The following is a 17,217-nucleotide window of genomic DNA, read 5'->3' as shown; positions in this document are numbered from 1 at the left end:
AACCGTGTATAATCGTGTGTAATTTTTACCGCATGAAATCCCAATCCATGCAGCTAATTACTTCAAAACATTGTGTTCAACATATGATTTTATTGTTTAATTTCTATTTTACTTTGTTCCAAAACTTAGTAAACCTGTATTAGCATCAGCAACAAAATAATATAGTAGCATTAACACATAACTAACACCATAATTAATTTCTTAAATTTGCAATATGCTTCACTGACATAATCACCTGATATCTCAGAAGCACCAGTAGGCAAGTACAATTGAAAAAAAACTTGTTATATAAATTTTCAAAATCATGAAAACATATATTAAAAACATTATCATTACATTTTTAGAATAGCTGCTATAACCAAATACAATATTTCATCTATACTGCAATATGACACATATATTTTACATAACTCTCAAATTATCTCAGAGTAAATTAGTTTCTTACTCTGCCAAAATGAAAACCAAATCTACATAATTCGATCCGACAATGACGGAAGTCTTCTAAAGAAATTCAACCCTGGTGATGGCAACCGGTCGCGGAAGATAGGATGGCGGAGATAATAGAATCCACAAGCCATAGCCACCATCTTCGAAGGCACCAAATACAATATCATCGCCACAACCAAACACAAGAAAACAAAAATTCCAGTTGCGCAAGGATCGCGCCAGGTAACCAATGCCTGCACGCGCTCCCCTTGCGTCGCTAAGTCCCCTAATACTGTCTGCACACGTGCCCCGAGTGTGCGTAACTTATCATACCTTGCACGCACTGCTTCATAGGATCGTGTACTCGGCACTATGTCAAATTCCTCATCCAACTCCTCCCTATCCACCACATCAGCAAGCGAAATCTTTGGATCAAAATGCGGAAGAGGATCACGCGCACGAAACCTATAGTTCCATGCGCCAACAGCAAACACATAAAATGCCAAAGTGGGAATAATCAAATCGGGGAACCAAACCAACATAACAAGTAAAGCATGAACAAGAATTGTAGCTGTTGGATTCTTCCATCCGCGTGTATCCTCTATCCACCGCACGATCTCAATCAAACCTGCAACCACATTAATTATCCTACACCAATTTGCACGAACCTTTCTTATACTAAAATTGTGTGAATCAGCATCGAGCATATAGAACACAACCTCTTTCCTCAACGGCGGTTCTGATCTCGAAAGATGCCCTGCCACCATCTTCACTGCCGTATTTCTTAACACCTCTTGATGAACCACACCCAAAGGTTTTATATGATGCATCAACGGCAACATCGGTTGAGAGTACACGTGGAGGAAATCTAACCGTTGAACTGTCCGAACAAATCTAATCGCTATCTCAATCTCACCCATCTTTTTCAAACCACCATGTGTTAGAACCAAAAGTGGATAAGTATTTTTATACACACGGCCTGTTTGAAGTGTAGAAATACGTATTCGTACTTTACCAATACGAAAATCAGGCCTTGTTGATTCGTTAGTCATTTCAGTTTTCGAATTATCTGATTCGAAAACTGAAAAACTATCGAATACTCCAATAGTTAAAACAGTCGAAGGATCAAATACTTTCCATGTGTATTGTTCATTCCACTTTGGTTCCAAATTATCTGAAACTGTTCTCGTTCGCACCCATTTGTTACCGTACTTCGCAACACAATAACCATCAGTGGAACTTTTACCATTTACCGTTTTCATCGGTATTAAATTCTTGCAACCAATGATACCAAGTTCGATCGTTCCAACTGGTGGTTTCCAAAGTTGTCTTGCTGTTGGTCGATAATCACTAGTCACGTGAGCGGCTTCATCCATCACGTGATACCCTCCGTCAAAGCATAATCGTAAATGTAATCTTCCTTTATAACCACTTCTTTTTTCATCGTTTGGATCATCAAATGTGAACCAACGTGACCCCACATTCCGGTCATCAACTCTTCTTTCAACGGCTGTTAAAGGTATTTTCACAACACCCATTGTAACCGGCGCTTTATGTTGCCGGTTTTCCAAACTAAAGACGATAAAATCACTTACGGTTAATGGCTCAGCTGCAACAAAGAGAAGATCTTCGTTCCACGAAACAATACCGTTTTTAGTAACCGTTGTTTTCGTTTTTAACACTTGAAATCCAATTTGAGCTCGAATTTGAAAATGAAACCACGATTCTTTTAACGTTGGCGTCAACGGCGTTATATCTTGAGCTTCAAGAATAGTTACACGAAGATACCAAAGCTTAGGTGATTGATACACTTTAGCTTTTGAATTGACATGATTAGTAGTATCACTTTTCCACGCGTCGGCAAATGATTCGTCCGCTTGAGTACCAATCCACGTGGCGATCATTAAGTCACCATGTTGGGCCCCACCACCTTCCATTCTATACCATTGTGGTGCAAGTGAACTATCTGGTGGGTCCCTCACCGGAATCTCATTGACATCAAAACAAACACCACCAAGCAAACTACGATTTTCTTCTATTGTTTGTGGGTCCCACACAGTGATTTCAAGAATAGGAGAAGAATCATGTGTGTCACGTGCAAAAGCGAATGTTTGGTTCCATTCAAACGTTGTCGTTTTGCGTGCGGGTTTGGAATTAACATCATGACCCGAAACCGAAATCTTCACTATTGGGTTACCGTTTGTTGGTAGGTAACGCGCTTTCACCACGCGTATGAAAAGATAGTGCATCTTTTCAACGAGATCAAACGTGGACCGTTCGATCAACATGCTGTCCATCGAAGCTTCTGATGTAAAACTAGCCGTTGATGCCGATCTTCTTATTGGCTGTGGATGTGGACCGTTGATTCCGCTGAATCTAACTTCTGAATTTGACCTTGAAATTGATGCAGCTGCCATTTCAAATGCTTCTGGTGGGTTTGCATCCATCGGATCTACAACTTCTTCTTGAACCGGAATCTGTTCAGGAACAGGTTCCGGTTCAACCTTAGGTTCTTGTTCACCTTCAGCCTTAGGTTGGGGCCCAGCTTCGGATGGCGGAGGTGGTGCTCCGGACGGTTGATCAGACGGTGGTGGTTCAACTTTTTCCAGCTCAGATGGCGGTGGAGGCGATTCTTCTACTTTTCCGGATGGTGGCTCAGACGATGGTGCCGGTGGATTTTCCGGCACAGGTACCGGTGGTGGAGGAGGAGGAATTTCTTCATCAACATAGTAAATTTTCAAGCCAACTTTTCCTTGAACCATATTGAACAAACTTTTCTTCTTCAACTCATAATAAATCAAAGCTTCTTCACCTTTTTTCACAAACTGAGTCGAGCTAAGTCGAACTCGACCCAGAGAGTTTTCTCTCCGGGTTGGACCGTGTTTCATGTCATGATAAACATCAAGTTCCAAAACATCACCGAAAATTTCGTTACGTTCTCCAACATTAAATGACAATGTTTCATTCCAAACCGGGTTCAAGTCGCGAACCAAGGTTCGAGTTTTTCTTCTTTGACCGTGGAAATCAATTACTATGTATGGACTTGAAGTTCCATGACCGTCCTTGGGAGCTAGGTTTTGTGCATCTATTACTTCTACTATAAGTTTTCTAACAGTGGCCATTTTGGTAGTTTTGTGGAAATGGTGTGTTTAAGGTTTGTGTTTATATGTGTATTATTTCATGCATGGTATAAGAAAACGGTGGAGTTTGGGATTTTGTTGGTTTGGGTTGTGATGGGTATGAGGGGTTTGAAAATGGTGGAGAAAGAAGGACGCATTATGTTAAGGGGAGTCACTTATATATAATTTTAGAATATGAAAAGGAATGTGCTTATTGGCTATTGATTTGGAAAGTGTCCATGCACTTAATATTTTTCTTAATGAAGTTTTTTTTTGGATTTTATAGGTGTTGTCATATATACCAAATAATATTTTTTAAAAATTACCTTTTTTAAATTAGAATTAGGAGCCTTTGAAATTTATAATGTCAAAAATAAAACATAGACAAAAAATTAATTGTCTCATATCTTGTGTTGCATTGAGAAAATTATGATAAGCAAAATCATTAGTTGATTAAATTTATGAAAAAAATTTCTCAAAAAAATGTATGAAAAAAAAAATTAGAATTACACATTCATTATAATTCTAAAAACATGAATAGTTTAGCTATGAGAACGTTTTATATGAAATTCCGAGTTCCTATCCGGGTTACCATATTTTTCTCTCATCATATGTGTTTATTTAAATATGTACCAATAACGATCTACGGGTTCAAGCTTTGAGTTCTTGGTTAGTGGTGCAAAAACAATATTAAGAGTTTTAAAATGCAAAATAAAATAAGGTTCTATTAAAACCCCTCAAATGAGTTAAATTTGACTCTATATTGATCATTATGCCAATAGCAAAATAAAAAGTATTTATTCATAATATCAGTTGTATAATTTTAGAATAAAAATAAAATAAGATAGTGGTTTTCTTAGCTGTAAAATGTTAATATTGCTAAGAATATTTTCACCAATTTTTTTTAGCAAAGAATATAAAATTGTGAAGGGGAAGACAAGTGAGAGGAGCAAGAAAAAGACATTAAAGGGTGTTTGCTTATCTTGAGCTGCAAGCAGCACCTTTAGACAGTCCATAATTAATTTCTTTTACTTTATCATGTTAGGAAATACTAAACTATAGTCTTATTTTCCTTTTTTTGCTTTTGACATGTATTTTTCTTAGTAGGGAAGATTCTTTGTCAAACATAGCCTTTCCTTTATGACCGTCCCTTGAAATAAAGGATTCCAAATTCTAAAGAAAATTACATTGGAATGCTAACAAAGAATGGAGATGGGGTAGGAAAAGGAAGCACTTTTATCTTAGAGGAATGACTTTTGTGTCACTGTCTAGTGGCTTCTAATTTGGGATACAGCTTTTGAATAGTTATATGGTTTATTTTGACGAAGATATGACGCAAGCAAGACCTTTTCACACGTTTTTAGGGACTATGGATCCTAAATTTGTGTGATCTTATGGACCAAGATGTTTTTTTTTTAAGGAAGGATCAACCAAGATATGTTGAGGTAATAAGTAAATTAGTTTTATTTATCTTAATCAATGATTTGGAATCAAATAATTTGAAATGATCATGACTCTTGATTTGAGATTTGACGGTCAATTACAATATCTTTCTTTTGTAATAATGATAAGTGCTTAAAAGTAACATATTTCATGTGTTAACTTAGGTAAATTAGTGACTTGTTTTGCAAGTTATCTAAGGAAAAACTACCATTTGAGTGTATTTTTACCATTTATGCTTTACATGCCTGATTCTATCCAATTTATGCAGGAAACGACAAGCAAGGACCAAGAAAGAACCTCCTGAACCAAGAGATGGTCGCTTAAGCGAACCAGCTCCAGAGAGCATCAAGATCTTCGCTTTCCAGACGCTTGTAGCACGCTTATGAAGAAAAGAGATGCACGCTTAAGCGACGGTTTGAAGGTGAGAAAAACACAAGAGGGGGGGGGGGGGGGGGGTTGAATTGTGTTTTCTTTTTCTCTAAAAGTTCTTCTTCTGATAACACTTCAGAAGCTGGTTAGAAATGCTTCTGATGTGATGTTCAGAATCAGATATGCAGCGGAATGAAAACAGAACAGAGAAAAGAAAGAGAGACACAAACAATTATCCTGGTTCCTTCCACAAACCGGAAGTAGTCCAGTCCCCCTTGCACTTCCAAGGAGATTTCCACTAATAATCACACAGATTACAAATGCTCAATACTCTCTTAGTACGAGACTTCTCAAATGCTCAAGCACGCAGGCGAGAGACTTCCAATGCTCAAGCACTAAAGCAAGAGTCTTCTAATGCTCAAGCACGTAGGCGAGAGGCTTCTAATCAAACAGAATTACACAGAAAATGTTTGACTTTGAACACTTGATATACAATCAGTGGTGTTCACAATACAATGCAATAAAGACTCTAGACTTACGAATTTCTAAGATGTATCAAATCAGTGCAGAAATTCAAAGTGCTTTGTAGAATCAAATTTGGCAGAGTTTTGGCGCTTTTAACTTGTGTTAATGTCTCTTTTCAATCTTCAAGTCTTCACTCCTTTATATAGTGGTGAGTAGAGAGATGTTGAGATTTTTAGCACGTCTAAAGAGTCGTTGAGTTCCTTTGATCATCCACCAGTAATCTTTTGCCTGATTTGGGTGTAGTCCTATGAAGGATCAACTTCAAATTCCTTCCTATCTTGAAGGAACATTTCTGCAGGCAGAGTTGTTGTCTTGTCTTGTAGCATAGACAGAAACATAGTAGTGGAGGTAGTGGTTGTACACTTGTACTTTGTCAACTCTGATAAAGAAGGACAAGCACCCAGTGCTTTTCAAATGACCGTTGATACCTCCCTTTTAATTCTTCGTTCTCTTAGACGAGGTTGAAACGAAAAACAGCTCCTTTGAAACTTCAGTTTAAATTTACTGAACAATTGTAGCTTCTGGTGATGATATAGCTTCTGATGAAATCTTGCTTCTGATGGACTTCTGCTTCTGATGAACTTCTGCTTCTGATGACGTCATTACTTCAGAAGCACTTCATAGCTTCAGACGCAGTTTTCTTCAGATACTTTAGATTCCTTTGCTCTCTATTGTTCTTCCAAGACCTATTGAAATTGATTAACTTTGCCTATGGTCCTGTACACTTGAACAATTATTAGCAATAACCAATTGACAATTTTTAATACCTTGTTATCATCAAAACTAACTAAGGTTTATTGTGAAACATATTTTGTTCCAACACGGTTGTCCAGTGAGTGCCAGATTTGCACGCTTTCAGCTCGCTTCTCACACGCTTAAGCGAAGTTCATCAACTTCATATGGATAAGGCGCACGTGGCAGCTCCCAATTGGGCAAAGGAAGATATTTTGCTAGATCGCTTAAGCGAACGGGCACGCAGTCAACCCATAAAAATAGTTTTCTCTTCTCTTTCCAAATATTCTATTACATTTTTATTGATATTTTCTGGTTTTTAGAGAGAGACTAGGGCTTTTCTAGAGAGAGAAACACAAAACAAGGTAGTTAGGAGTAGATTCAAGGCAAGATTTGTTGAGACATCATGGATCTTGTCATGGAATCTTCACCCTTTCTTCATCCTTTGCAAAGCTATCATATACATATGTAGCTACATCTACTCTTGTAGTTTTGAGGTATTCAAACAAGCTATTATGTAATCTTTTGATCTTTTAATATATGGTTCTAGCTTATTTATTCAATATTGTTGTTATTCTTGCTTTTATTGTTTTATTGAGATTCAAAATGATATGGACACATACTTTTGAATCTAGAAATAGAATAACAATCTATCTTAAGTTATTACTCTAGACATGGATGTTAATATTTGATAATCACTTTTAATCTAGAACTTAATGCTTTTGGGTAATTTAATCGGTTGGGAAATCCTCGATTAAACTACCCAAACGACTTTGTGATCGTTTAAATGTTTGGGAAATCGATGTTTAAACGATCCCTTAGAAATAACGATATCATTTGGACACGAATGATATTGTCGAGTGATTGTGATAATATAGTTTAATAAGCTAGAATCCATTAATCGATCGAGAGATTGCAGCTGTTACGCTTGGTTGATGTCTCTGACCGCAAGCGGAATAGCCCTATCTCTTCTTGTTTTACTTTTATGTCGATTAGGAAAATAGTTTTACACAAACAAACAATTTATACCCAAACACTTAATGTGACAAATATTGTGAAAATGCTTATGAAATACGCAACTCCCTGTGGACACGATCCTATATATACTTACGTGTAAAGAGTTTTATGAGAGGTAAAAATCTTTCATCAAACAACAGAAAATCCAATTTTATGATCTCACATATTGCAGTTAGGGTTGGGAATAGAGCAGGTCGGGTTGGGTTTTATAAGGCACGAGTCTGTCCTAGCATAAAAAGTTTAAGCTCGAGCCTGACCTTTGGCGTGTAATAGGCCAATTTTCAAAGTCTGAGCATGACCTTTTTGAAGGTCTATCAAGCTCAGAAGTCTATTTTAAAGGTCTACTTTATATTAAGGCATAAACTCACATCTTTTAGGTAGACCATTTTTATAAAGTTCTAGAGACAATCTTCGTCAAAAAAAATGACAAGTATGTTGTAAACGTGAATTTTTTGCGGAAAATAATGGTTCAAATGAATATGGTCACAGTTAAAAGGAGAGAGAGAGAGAGAGAGAGAGAGAGAGAGAGAGAGAGAGAGAGAGAGAGAGAGAGAGAGAGAGAGAGAGAAGGAGAGAGAGAGAGAGAGAGAGAGAGAGAGAGAGTGCATCTTAGGCTTTTTTATATGCCCAAGTTTGGTCTATTAAGGTAAATAGGCTATTTAAAAAGTCTAAGCCTGAATCTTTTACTAAAAAGGCTAGGTCGGGCTGGATAAGATTTGCCTTCAAAGCTCTGATATTCACCAAGCTTTTTTCGCACATAATAATTGTATCATCGACAAATTATAAAAAGGTAATGCTTAATGATACACTGTGACCAATATCATATCCGAAAAACAACTCGGCCTCAACAGTAGCATTCATCACGACATTCAATCCCTTAGCTGCTAGTAGAAAAAGAAAGGGAGAAAGAGGAACACCTTGTCGAAGATATCTTTCTAATTGAAATTCATCAGTCGGTCTCTCATTTCTCAAAACATATGTTGAAGCCGACATCACACATTCCATAGTCCTCTTCCTCCACGTAGTTGGAAAATTCATTTTCTTCATAACTGATTTCAAATAATTACAATCAATCGGATCATAGGCTTTCTCAAAATCAAATTTAAACAACATTAATTACTTCTTTAACTTGCAAGCATCATCAACTGCTTCATTTGCAATAATAATGTCGTCCAAAATCTATTGGCCTTTAACAAAGGCTGATTGCGACTCAAAAATGGGAGTGTCAATCACATTGCCAACCTATTGGCCTACACTTTCGTCAACACATTATACATACATCTGATTAGAAAAATGGGATGAAAGATAGATAGAACTTGAGGATTCTCGACCTTAGGGATTAATATAATGAAAGTGGAATTAATGCCCTTCACCAATTTCCCATTCCTATAAAACTCACCAATAAAAAGCATGAAATTTGTTTTTTATCTCCCCAAGAACTTCTTGATGAAGCCAAAATTGATTTCGTCAAGTCCGGGACTTTTGAAATTATCACAGTCTCATACTGTCTGTTTAACCTCTTCTTCACAAAATGCTCTAATGATAGAACCACCATCAGCTACGGTTAAAGACTTGAACTAAAGTGCATCAATAGTAGGTTTGGTAAACATATATGATTTGAAATGGTTTGCAAGATGATCGCAAACATAAATATAACAATCTGTTATTAAATGAATTTGAATATGTGATTGGTGTTATTTTTGTTTCTGATATAGCCTCACAACAGAATATCAATTAATAACTGTTTAGCAGCGAGCGACAATTAATTATTACTCAGCAACGAACGGTAATTAATTGTCATTGGAGAATTTTGGTTACTTCAACGTATTTGCGATCAAAGCATAGGTGTCTAAAGAGCAAATTTTCTATTACAACTGGATTTTATTTAGAAAGTGGGCCTTTTAATGATTGATTGGGATAGTTTAAGGTCCATTAATAAGTTTCTGATATAGCTTCACAGCGGAATAACAATTAATAACCGTTCAGCAGCAAGCATCAATTAACTATTACTCAGCAACGAACGGTAATCAATTGTCGTTGGGGAATTTTGGTTACTTCAAAGGTATTTGTGATCAAAGCATAGGTGTCTAAAGATCAAATTTTCTATCAAATGGATTTTATTTAGAAAGTGGGCCTTTTAATGTTTGATTGGAATTCTGCTCTCCACCCAGCACAAAATACTCGCGCCCTGCAGCCATGCCCAAAATGTCCATGCGCTACTTAACTAACGCTAATTCACACTAGTTTTGTTTTCACCTATATTGAGCAATGAGCACCAAAATTGAGAGAGGTGAGCACCAAAATTTTATTTTATGAATTAGTACAATTTAGACGTAAGTGACTTCTGCGGTTAACGTGGCAACATGCATGTTGTGCTCTACCTCTGTCCACCATCATGCATCTTGACCTGCTATTATAATAATCCAAGTGATTTTAAGAATCACAACAAGTTCTAAATTTTAATGCAAAGTCATATTTCTTACTATAAAACTTATAGTGACTTCTACTGTTAACGTGGCAGCATGCATGTTGTGCTCAACCTCTGCCCACCATCATGCATCTTGTAGCTATTAATTTCAAGAAGGAAAATGAGAAAGAAAACTAGTGTGAGTTAACTCGCGCATGTGCTAATGGCTGCGGGAGTTAACTCATGCAGTGTTTTACACATGCGTTACTTAAGTAACGCAGCGTTAGTTAACTAACACATAGTTTTACACTTGCGTTAATTAACTAACGTAGGGGCATTTTTGGCAACACTGCAGGGCGCGAGTGTTTTGTGCTGGGTGGAGAGCAGAATTCGTTTGATTGGGATAGCTAAAGGTCCATTAATAAGTGGGCTTAGTCCATACATTTAACATGAAATTAATTAGACCCCTTCTTTTCATACCCTATTGATTTCTCGCGCCCTATGCAGTTCGGATTATAGAATTCGAACGTCATAAACACCTCATAAAAACCTCCAAAACACGTTGAAAGATTTCAGATTTTAAAATCTAAATAGGAGGTGCGACATACTCATAGGATGAAAAAAGTAATAGCCAATTAATTAATTATTGATCTTATATCCGTACAAAGAAAAACATTTTATTTGGAGAAGCTGTCTGTAGCTAACGTCTTAAATAGAGTTTTCCCTAAAAAAAACAAATTTTAAATAGATTTTATTTGCCTGGAGATATTAATTTTTGCAATTAATTTTTGCAATTGTAAGCAAATGATACTTTGCTTAAACAAAAAAAATATGAGTTGTATTATTACCATATAGACAACTATCTTAGTAAATAAAGTATCATGGTCAATTATCATCTCCAAGTTTAAATTAGTGAGAAAACTATAACAATCAATGTATTTTTAGAGTTAATTCTCCATGACCACATTAGAAGGAAGCAACTTGCCTTTTTGCAGGAGAGAAATTGCAAGATGAATCCCTCTTCATCCACAAGAGGATGAAAGTGTGTCCTGCACCATGTGATTATCATAGATCAGTTAACTTGAATCAACCACATATGTTAAATGAAGCTTTTTCACCAATACTTGTTCATGTTTGACACTTAATTCGTGGTCAAACTAGTACATGAAAAATAATTAATATTATAGTAATTTTACAATACTATATTATACTCTAAAGTATATTTCTTAATTGTAATTTTTATTTAGATACTTTAAATTTAACTATCATGCTAATTATTTTCCTTTATTTTTGTTCATGTTTGACACTCAATGCCGTTTACTATTTTGGTCATCTCCATTAGTTATTTAATGTATAAACCACTTGACAAGTTTATAGTATTTAAAAATGAATCAACAACACTTGATTTTTTTATAGTTTTCTTCATCTTCTCTCTTCATCATACTATGCAGAACTTCAAATCACATTCATTGATCATATGCAGAACCAGAAAACACATCAAATCCTAAAAGCTTAAACACATCAACAACGGGAAATACTTGGGTGCCATAGTTTTTTGGTGCCATTGGTGACATAGGTTCATTTTAGATGAAAGAGAATGATTAAAATAAATTATTTAGATGAGAGAGAATGAGTTGTTAAGAGAGAGATAGACACAAAGTTACCTATGGCACCAATGGCACCAAAAAACTATGGCATCCAATAAAAATTTATTAACAATAATCAACAACAAAATCATCATCATCTCTTCTCGTCACTACACCTCCAATTTCTAAAATTCAGAAATCATCAACAACAATCAACATCAACATGATGATGATCATCATCAATTTCTTCATCGTCTCAATCTAAAAAAATCCAGATTCAAATCGAAAGGGACTAGATTATTTAAAGGGACCAGATTCAAAAAAAGCAAATTGAAAACGATTGAGCTGGGTTTGGAAATGGATCTTTCTGGGTTTTTGCTTAAGATGAAGATGAAGATGAATAAAGATGCAGATGAAGAAGATTGGTAGGGGAAGAAGATGACGAAAAAAATTAGGTGGTTGTAGTTCATTATATGCTACAATAGATACCTCCATGATCCAACAATCTTCATTTAAGAAATAAAATCAAAACGGTTAAAATTAAAAAATGTAATAAAGTCTTGGTAGACCACCTACAAAGTTGGTTCATCTTAGACATTTAAGGTTAAAAATTAACGGAGATGACCAAAATAGTAAACGATTGAAGTTTATGGGACCAAATTGAGACACTTTATAGTTAGGGGACCAAACTAAAAACAAAAAATAAGTTAAGGGACCAGATGCTGTATTAAGCCTAACTCTTATTATTCTCTAGGCTAAATTCATCTTTTGACCCTTTAAGTTTGACAAAAAATACCAGATTAGTCTTTTTAAGTTTTTTAAGTTTTAAATACGTGCTTTTAATTTGAGTTTTAAATAGGTCCTTCAAGTTGTTTGTTTGATGCACCTATTTGAAGTATATTAAGTTTTTAAGTTTTAAATAGGTCCTTCATAAATTAAAAATTTAATGGACCTATTTAAAATTCAAAAGACTTAAAGGATATTTTTGTGAAACTTAAACGAGCAAGAGGTATTTAACCTATTTTTTATTCATTTTTAAAAGAAAGTTTTGTTCCTATGATTAAGCAAGGAGCTTGATGGTAATAAATTTCTTTTTTCATTTTTTTCCTTGTTGGATTACTTTTAAATTTAATTGCTAATTGCACATTCATGTTTATGTTGCATCCCTTACTTACATAATCATAGATATTGAGGGAGTGACCGAGATGTGGACGGTAGTGAACATAATGAATTCAATGGCCTTCATAGTATGTTTAATTAACATACAAGTACCAAGTTCTACGATAATATTTATGTATTTATGAAGATTTTTTTCTTTAAAATTCAGCATCTGATTCAAGAACCGGCTAATTTGAAGAAATTAATTCTACTACCTATTTACGAAACTTCATTTAAAGAAAGAGTAAACTTGAGATATTAAGAGGAGCAAACTGCAAGATGTCAAGTCAACCACAAGGCAAACTTCAAATGAGTATGAAGAATTTACTCTTACATACAATATATAAATGACAAGTTTTTTGATGTATTGTTTTAAAAATCGTCTAAAACTTTAAGTATGATTGATGTCACCTTTTGAAAATAAAATACACCCTTTTTCATTATGACAACTTAGACATTAACATAATCGACAGAAATAATAAAAAAACTAGTATATAATTCAAAACTCATTAAATATGAACTCACAAAGTGGTTGATGTTAGGACACGAGTGGTGAAAAAGTTGCTGTAAAGGTATGATGGTGCACTCATCGTCTACTTGGACACCATTGACAATTTCAGCTAAGAAACAAACTTCACATGGCAAGCATATTATAAGTACAACCTGCGTTACACATCACTATCAACTCATTGCACAGAAACTTCACTTACCACTTTAACTCAATACTTAGAAATTTCACTTACCACTCATCTTTTTCAACTTTTAATCCCTCACTTTACTAAATTTAAGAGACATAACTTTATAAATTACTTTGAATTGATTTTGAGATGTTTGAATGTTTTCGAGTATAATTGATTTTGATTTTAGTTTGAAGAGAACCAGTGAACCACGCGAGCTGATGCGTGGGGTAGAGGGCGTACAATGACTTATATAGAAAGCATGAACCACCTCGAACTCACTCGATCGATGGGTGCTACGCTACGATTTGGAAATTTATTTCTATGATTAATTTTGAAGTTTAAACTTTTATTCAAGTCATTTTTGTGTAAATATATTCAAATATTAACCAATTTGCTTTCAACCCTTTTGGCCAAAATTAATTTTACAAAATTCAATTAATTTAAAACCGTCTTTTTAATCAATGAAATATATATAAAAAAAAAAAAAAAAAAGTTACTTATTGGCCATTGAGTCCACCATTGCCCAATTTCCTTTCCAAAAAGTAGTATTCTTGCCTTGCCCATCAAGTAATAGCTACTTAAATACATGTAAAATAGTCATCTCAACTATTTTCAACAAATAAGACCATTCCATAGTTTTCTTTTCCACATATTGCTACTAACATTCTAACCATGACAAACCATAATTTTGAGCATGATTGCAAGAAAATTCATGATTCCTTAGGTGGTTTGAGCCAACTAGTTCCATCTCTTTCTTGCTTAACCATCCTTGAAAGACAACAACTAAGAGAGACTTATAAGACAGTCTATGGTGAAGACTTGATAAGTCAATTACAAAGATATGATGAAGATGGTTTTTCTTCTATGAAATTTTCTACTTTGTCTTTATGGATGCTATGTCCTCATGATAGAGATGCTTTTGTGGCTAGGGAAGCTCTTCAACAAGATGAGACCAATTTCAAGGCTCTTGTGGAGATTTTTGTAGGTAGGAAATCAAGTCATATCGTTCTCATAACACAAGCATATCACAAAATGTTTAGAAGACAATTGGACCAAGATATTATGAATTTGGACCCTCCACATCCATTTCAAAAGGTAGGGTTATTATCTTTTATAGACAAATGTTAGTATATTTGATGTTATGTTCATATTTTCCTCTTTTATCAGGGTTTGAGACCCGAGTTTTTAACTCTTAACTCAAAGCAGTTGAGGTTATCGGCAAACACTCTTTATAGGAAAACAAAAATTCAACTTTTTTTTGCAAATTTAAAGAAAATAAGGTTTGATTTTGAATATGCAGATTCTTACGGCATTGTCAGCATCACATAAAGCTCACCAAGCAGATATTAGCCATCATATATCTAAGTGTGATGCAAGGAGGCTATATGAAACTGGTGAAGGAAGTTTAGGAGCTATAGATGAAGCTGTTGTGCTAGAAATTTTAAGCAAGAGAAGTATTCCACAATTGAAACTAACATTTTTGAGTTACAAACACATTTATGGGCATGACTATACCAAGGTACTATATAATTAGATTATGCTAGTAATTATCCTCTTTCTCCTTGCCTCATTGAATCTATTTCATTATTTGATATAGATTTTAAATTTGCTTATGTATCTTGAATGCATTTTTGTTTTAGTCTATCAAGAGGGGAAATTATGGACAATTTGGTAAATCTCTAATGGTGGTTGTGAACTGCATTTGCAATCAAGCATATTATTATGCAAAGGTAACTCTTTTTTTAAACTTTGTTTCTTCCACAAATTTTAATTTTGGTCATAATTTTTTTTCTTCATAGATTAGTTCGAAAAAATTACAAAAAATTGTGTTTTTTACTTTTTAGTTCTCAAGAGACTGATGAGTGACTAAAAACACATTGGTTAGATAGTCTGATATAATATAAAATTTTCATGACCTAAATCAAATTTTACCAACTTTAATCGGATCAAACACATATTTAACCTAATTGAATATTGGCAGGAACTATATACAAGCATCAAAAGGGAAAAAAGAGACATAGGAACTTTGGCAAGAACATTGGTGAGTAGGGCAGATATAGACATGGATGAGATTAGAAGGGTTTTCAAAGAAAAGTATGAGAAGGAACTTGGTGATTTTATATGTGAAAGCATTCCATGTGGGGACTATAGAGACTTTCTAGTTGCCTTGGCTACAAAAACTTGCACCCCTTCTAACATCTATAGCAATTAGCAACAAAACTTGTTGAGAACAATGTAATTCATATTAGCTTTTTTGAGTTTCTTTATGAGTTGAATAACTTTTGTAGCTTAATTAATTGTATTATATAGTTATATAATTGACAATGTTAAAAAAATTATGTCCCTTTTTAAGAAGCAAAGCAAATTTTGCTATTTTTTAAGTACTTTATGTGCAAACTATATTTTTTGGCTATTTCTTTTAGTTCTTTATGCAACTATTATATATAGAGTTGAGTCAGAAAAATGGGATTTGTTTGGTTATTTGGAGTCTACTTGTCAATGTCTTAGCAAAAGATGAATGATAAGTAAATTATTAGAATTTCTACTTATCAATGTTTTCTTTTGAGTTTAACTATTAAACTAAGAAGATAGTGGGATCTTATATTCCATTTTCCATGCTTTTTTCTTCTCTCAAACGACATGTTTCTCTCCACTCTTTATGATATTTCCATGCTGGTCATCTCTTCTTTTTTTATAATGTTAGTCACCCTGTAAATTAGAGTGTACTAACTAATACACATTAAGGACTTATTAGATGTTAAGGGACACATTAATCTAGTTTTTGCTGAACCAAGCATAACTCAATTTTGCCTCTATCATAATTCTATGAAAATAAAAGAACTAGGTTAGAAACAAACTCACTGTCATAAGAAATTTATTTCTCCTTCAAAAAAAAAAGAAATTTATTTCCATTTTTATCCTTACAAAAAATAAAGTTTGATTGCAGTTACGATCCCCTATTTTAAATCTGGATAACTCTTACCTCATTCAATTTTTTTTATCTAAAATATAGTGATATGACATTTTTTAAATGAAATTTTAAGAGAATTTTCTTATAATTTTATTGATGTTCATTATTTTTCATCACCAGATCATATACCACTTCATATAAAACTTTTTTTTTTGTGGTGTCCAAGGTTTGAATCCCGAACCTTGTATATATTATGCATTGTCCTTATCAATTGAGCTAAACTCACAAGGACATATAAAACATAAAATGTTTCTAACAAAATGTGATATTTTAAACGAATATATAATTTTTTAAATAAAAATAAGAGTAAAAACAAGAAAAATATGTTATATTTTTTTTTTTGACAAATGTTATATAAGCTAAAAAGTTACTTTCAAAAAATTACTATTAACTTGTGAAAAAGAAACTTAAAAACCTAATGAGAAAATGTTCGCTATCAAACAATTTTTCTTTAGTCATAAAAATTTATACGCTATAAGATAGCAATTTTGTCTTACCAAGCAAACCTCTCTTCACAATCATATAGCTTATTTGCGGAACATATTCGGTTAATTAAAGTATTTTAATTTTGCTAAAAAAAAAGACTATTTTTAAATTATTTATGAAATTTGATTATATTTCCCCTCTTTCCTATTTATACAAGCTTATAAATATGTGTAACTTTTGTATATAAGATATAAAAAAAAAATGTTTAACCAAAAGAACATAAGAATTTGTATATAGTGTAGGGTCCTATTCCTTAGTCGCCTCCACAATTCATTGTCAACTCTCTTGTAGCCTTCTT

General features: G+C 33.9%; 2 protein-coding genes across 2 annotated transcripts; one reads left to right on the top strand and one right to left on the bottom strand.

Annotated features, from left to right (window-relative positions):
* Nucleotides 1-289: 289 nt before the first annotated feature.
* LOC25495855 (protein QUIRKY) lies at nucleotides 290-3,712 on the bottom strand. The gene has a single exon (XM_013596108.3). It carries the CDS (start codon nucleotides 3,546-3,548, stop codon nucleotides 468-470), a length of 3,081 nt encoding a protein of 1,026 aa, XP_013451562.2. The 5' UTR covers nucleotides 3,549-3,712; the 3' UTR covers nucleotides 290-467.
* A 10,344-nt stretch (nucleotides 3,713-14,056) lies between these two features.
* On the top strand, nucleotides 14,057-15,806 carry LOC25495854 (annexin A13). The gene is made up of 4 exons (XM_013596107.3): nucleotides 14,057-14,557; nucleotides 14,763-14,981; nucleotides 15,103-15,192; nucleotides 15,444-15,806. The coding sequence occupies exons 1-4, from the start codon at nucleotides 14,135-14,137 to the stop codon at nucleotides 15,672-15,674; spliced, it is 963 nt and encodes a 320-aa protein (XP_013451561.1). The 5' UTR covers nucleotides 14,057-14,134; the 3' UTR covers nucleotides 15,675-15,806.
* The last annotated feature ends 1,411 nt before the right edge of the window (nucleotides 15,807-17,217 follow it).

Source organism: Medicago truncatula, chromosome 6 (assembly GCF_003473485.1).
Source record: "Medicago truncatula cultivar Jemalong A17 chromosome 6, MtrunA17r5.0-ANR, whole genome shotgun sequence".
NCBI classification, from domain to species: domain Eukaryota; kingdom Viridiplantae; phylum Streptophyta; class Magnoliopsida; order Fabales; family Fabaceae; genus Medicago; species Medicago truncatula.
The sequence above is the reverse complement of the archived record's forward strand: the minus strand, read 5'-3'. Positions and strand labels throughout refer to the sequence as shown.

What these genes read in the sequence shown, in the direction of transcription:
- LOC25495855 (XM_013596108.3), bottom strand. Translation starts at nt 3,548, where the DNA reads ATGGCCACTGTTAGAAAACTTATAGTAGAAGTAATAGATGCACAAAAC.
- LOC25495854 (XM_013596107.3), top strand. Translation starts at nt 14,135, where the DNA reads ATGACAAACCATAATTTTGAGCATGATTGCAAGAAAATTCATGATTCC. An exon ending in CTCCACATCCATTTCAAAAG is followed by an intron (nt 14,558 to 14,762) that starts GTAGGGTTATTA and finishes TTGAATATGCAG; the next exon opens with ATTCTTACGGCATTGTCAGC. An exon ending in AAGCATATTATTATGCAAAG is followed by an intron (nt 15,193 to 15,443) that starts GTAACTCTTTTT and finishes GAATATTGGCAG; the next exon opens with GAACTATATACAAGCATCAA.